At 63.6% G+C, this 730-nt stretch overlaps 1 protein-coding gene across 1 annotated transcript in view; it reads left to right on the top strand.

Annotated features, from left to right (window-relative positions):
- The first annotated feature begins 306 nt into the window (after positions 1-306).
- IL22RA1 (interleukin 22 receptor subunit alpha 1) overlaps positions 307-730 on the top strand; it is a 14,880-nt gene continuing 14,456 nt past the window's right edge. The window contains 2 exon segments of the mRNA XM_023758327.1: positions 307-409; positions 411-432. Coding sequence (XP_023614095.1) covers positions 389-409; positions 411-432 — 43 coding nt within the window. The 5' untranslated portion in view covers positions 307-388.

Below are 730 nucleotides of genomic sequence, written 5' to 3'. Positions count from 1 at the left end.
TACCCGGTGCCAAATGGCTCTCTGATAAGGCTGTATGGCGTGGATCCTCGTTGCCTCTCCTGCTCCCAGCTCCCTGATAACCACGGAAGAGTCTTGGGATGAATCAGCCACCGGACCAGATAAACAGGCTGGCCCGTCACTATGGCTACTTTCTGCATCGAGGAAAGGAACTCCCTCCACTCCCACCCAGGACCTGGAATGCCGAAGCACCCACACCAGGCACCTTTGTCCCCGGCCCCACGGCTCAGGTCCCACCCTCCCCGCTGGCCCCGCCCTGAGCCCTGAGCCCGGGTGGAGCCAGCTGCCAAGGCGGCAAAGCTTCCCAGCCTCCCTCGCCCGGCGCTTGGCCCGAAGGGGAGGCCAAGAGGCTTGTGTGCCCAGCGGCCCGATGAGGACGCTACTGACCATCCGTGGCTGCGGGATCCCTGGCCGGTGAGTGCCCACCCTACCCGGGAGCCAGTGCGCGGGGGGCATCTCCCCTTGCCACCCTGCCCTGGCCCCAGGGACAGCCAGTTTCAGTTTTCTTTCTCTGGTTGGGACTGAGCTGCACACTTGCGACGGGGTTGGGCAAACCCTGGCTCCCCTTCCCCCCCCAGGGGGGGCCTCCTTCCAGGTCCTTCCTTGCCAGAACCCTGGAAAGGGCATTTTTCTCCCCCCAGTTGTCCAACTGTTGCAGCCTTGAAAGAAGGCCCTAACCCCACCTTGGCCCTTTTTCAAAGGGGATGGAAGA

This window comes from Myotis lucifugus, unplaced genomic scaffold (genome assembly GCF_000147115.1).
Source record: "Myotis lucifugus unplaced genomic scaffold, Myoluc2.0 scaffold_128, whole genome shotgun sequence".
In the NCBI taxonomy this organism is placed as follows: Eukaryota; Metazoa; Chordata; class Mammalia; order Chiroptera; family Vespertilionidae; genus Myotis; species Myotis lucifugus.
This window is presented reverse-complemented; position numbering and strand designations above follow the sequence as displayed.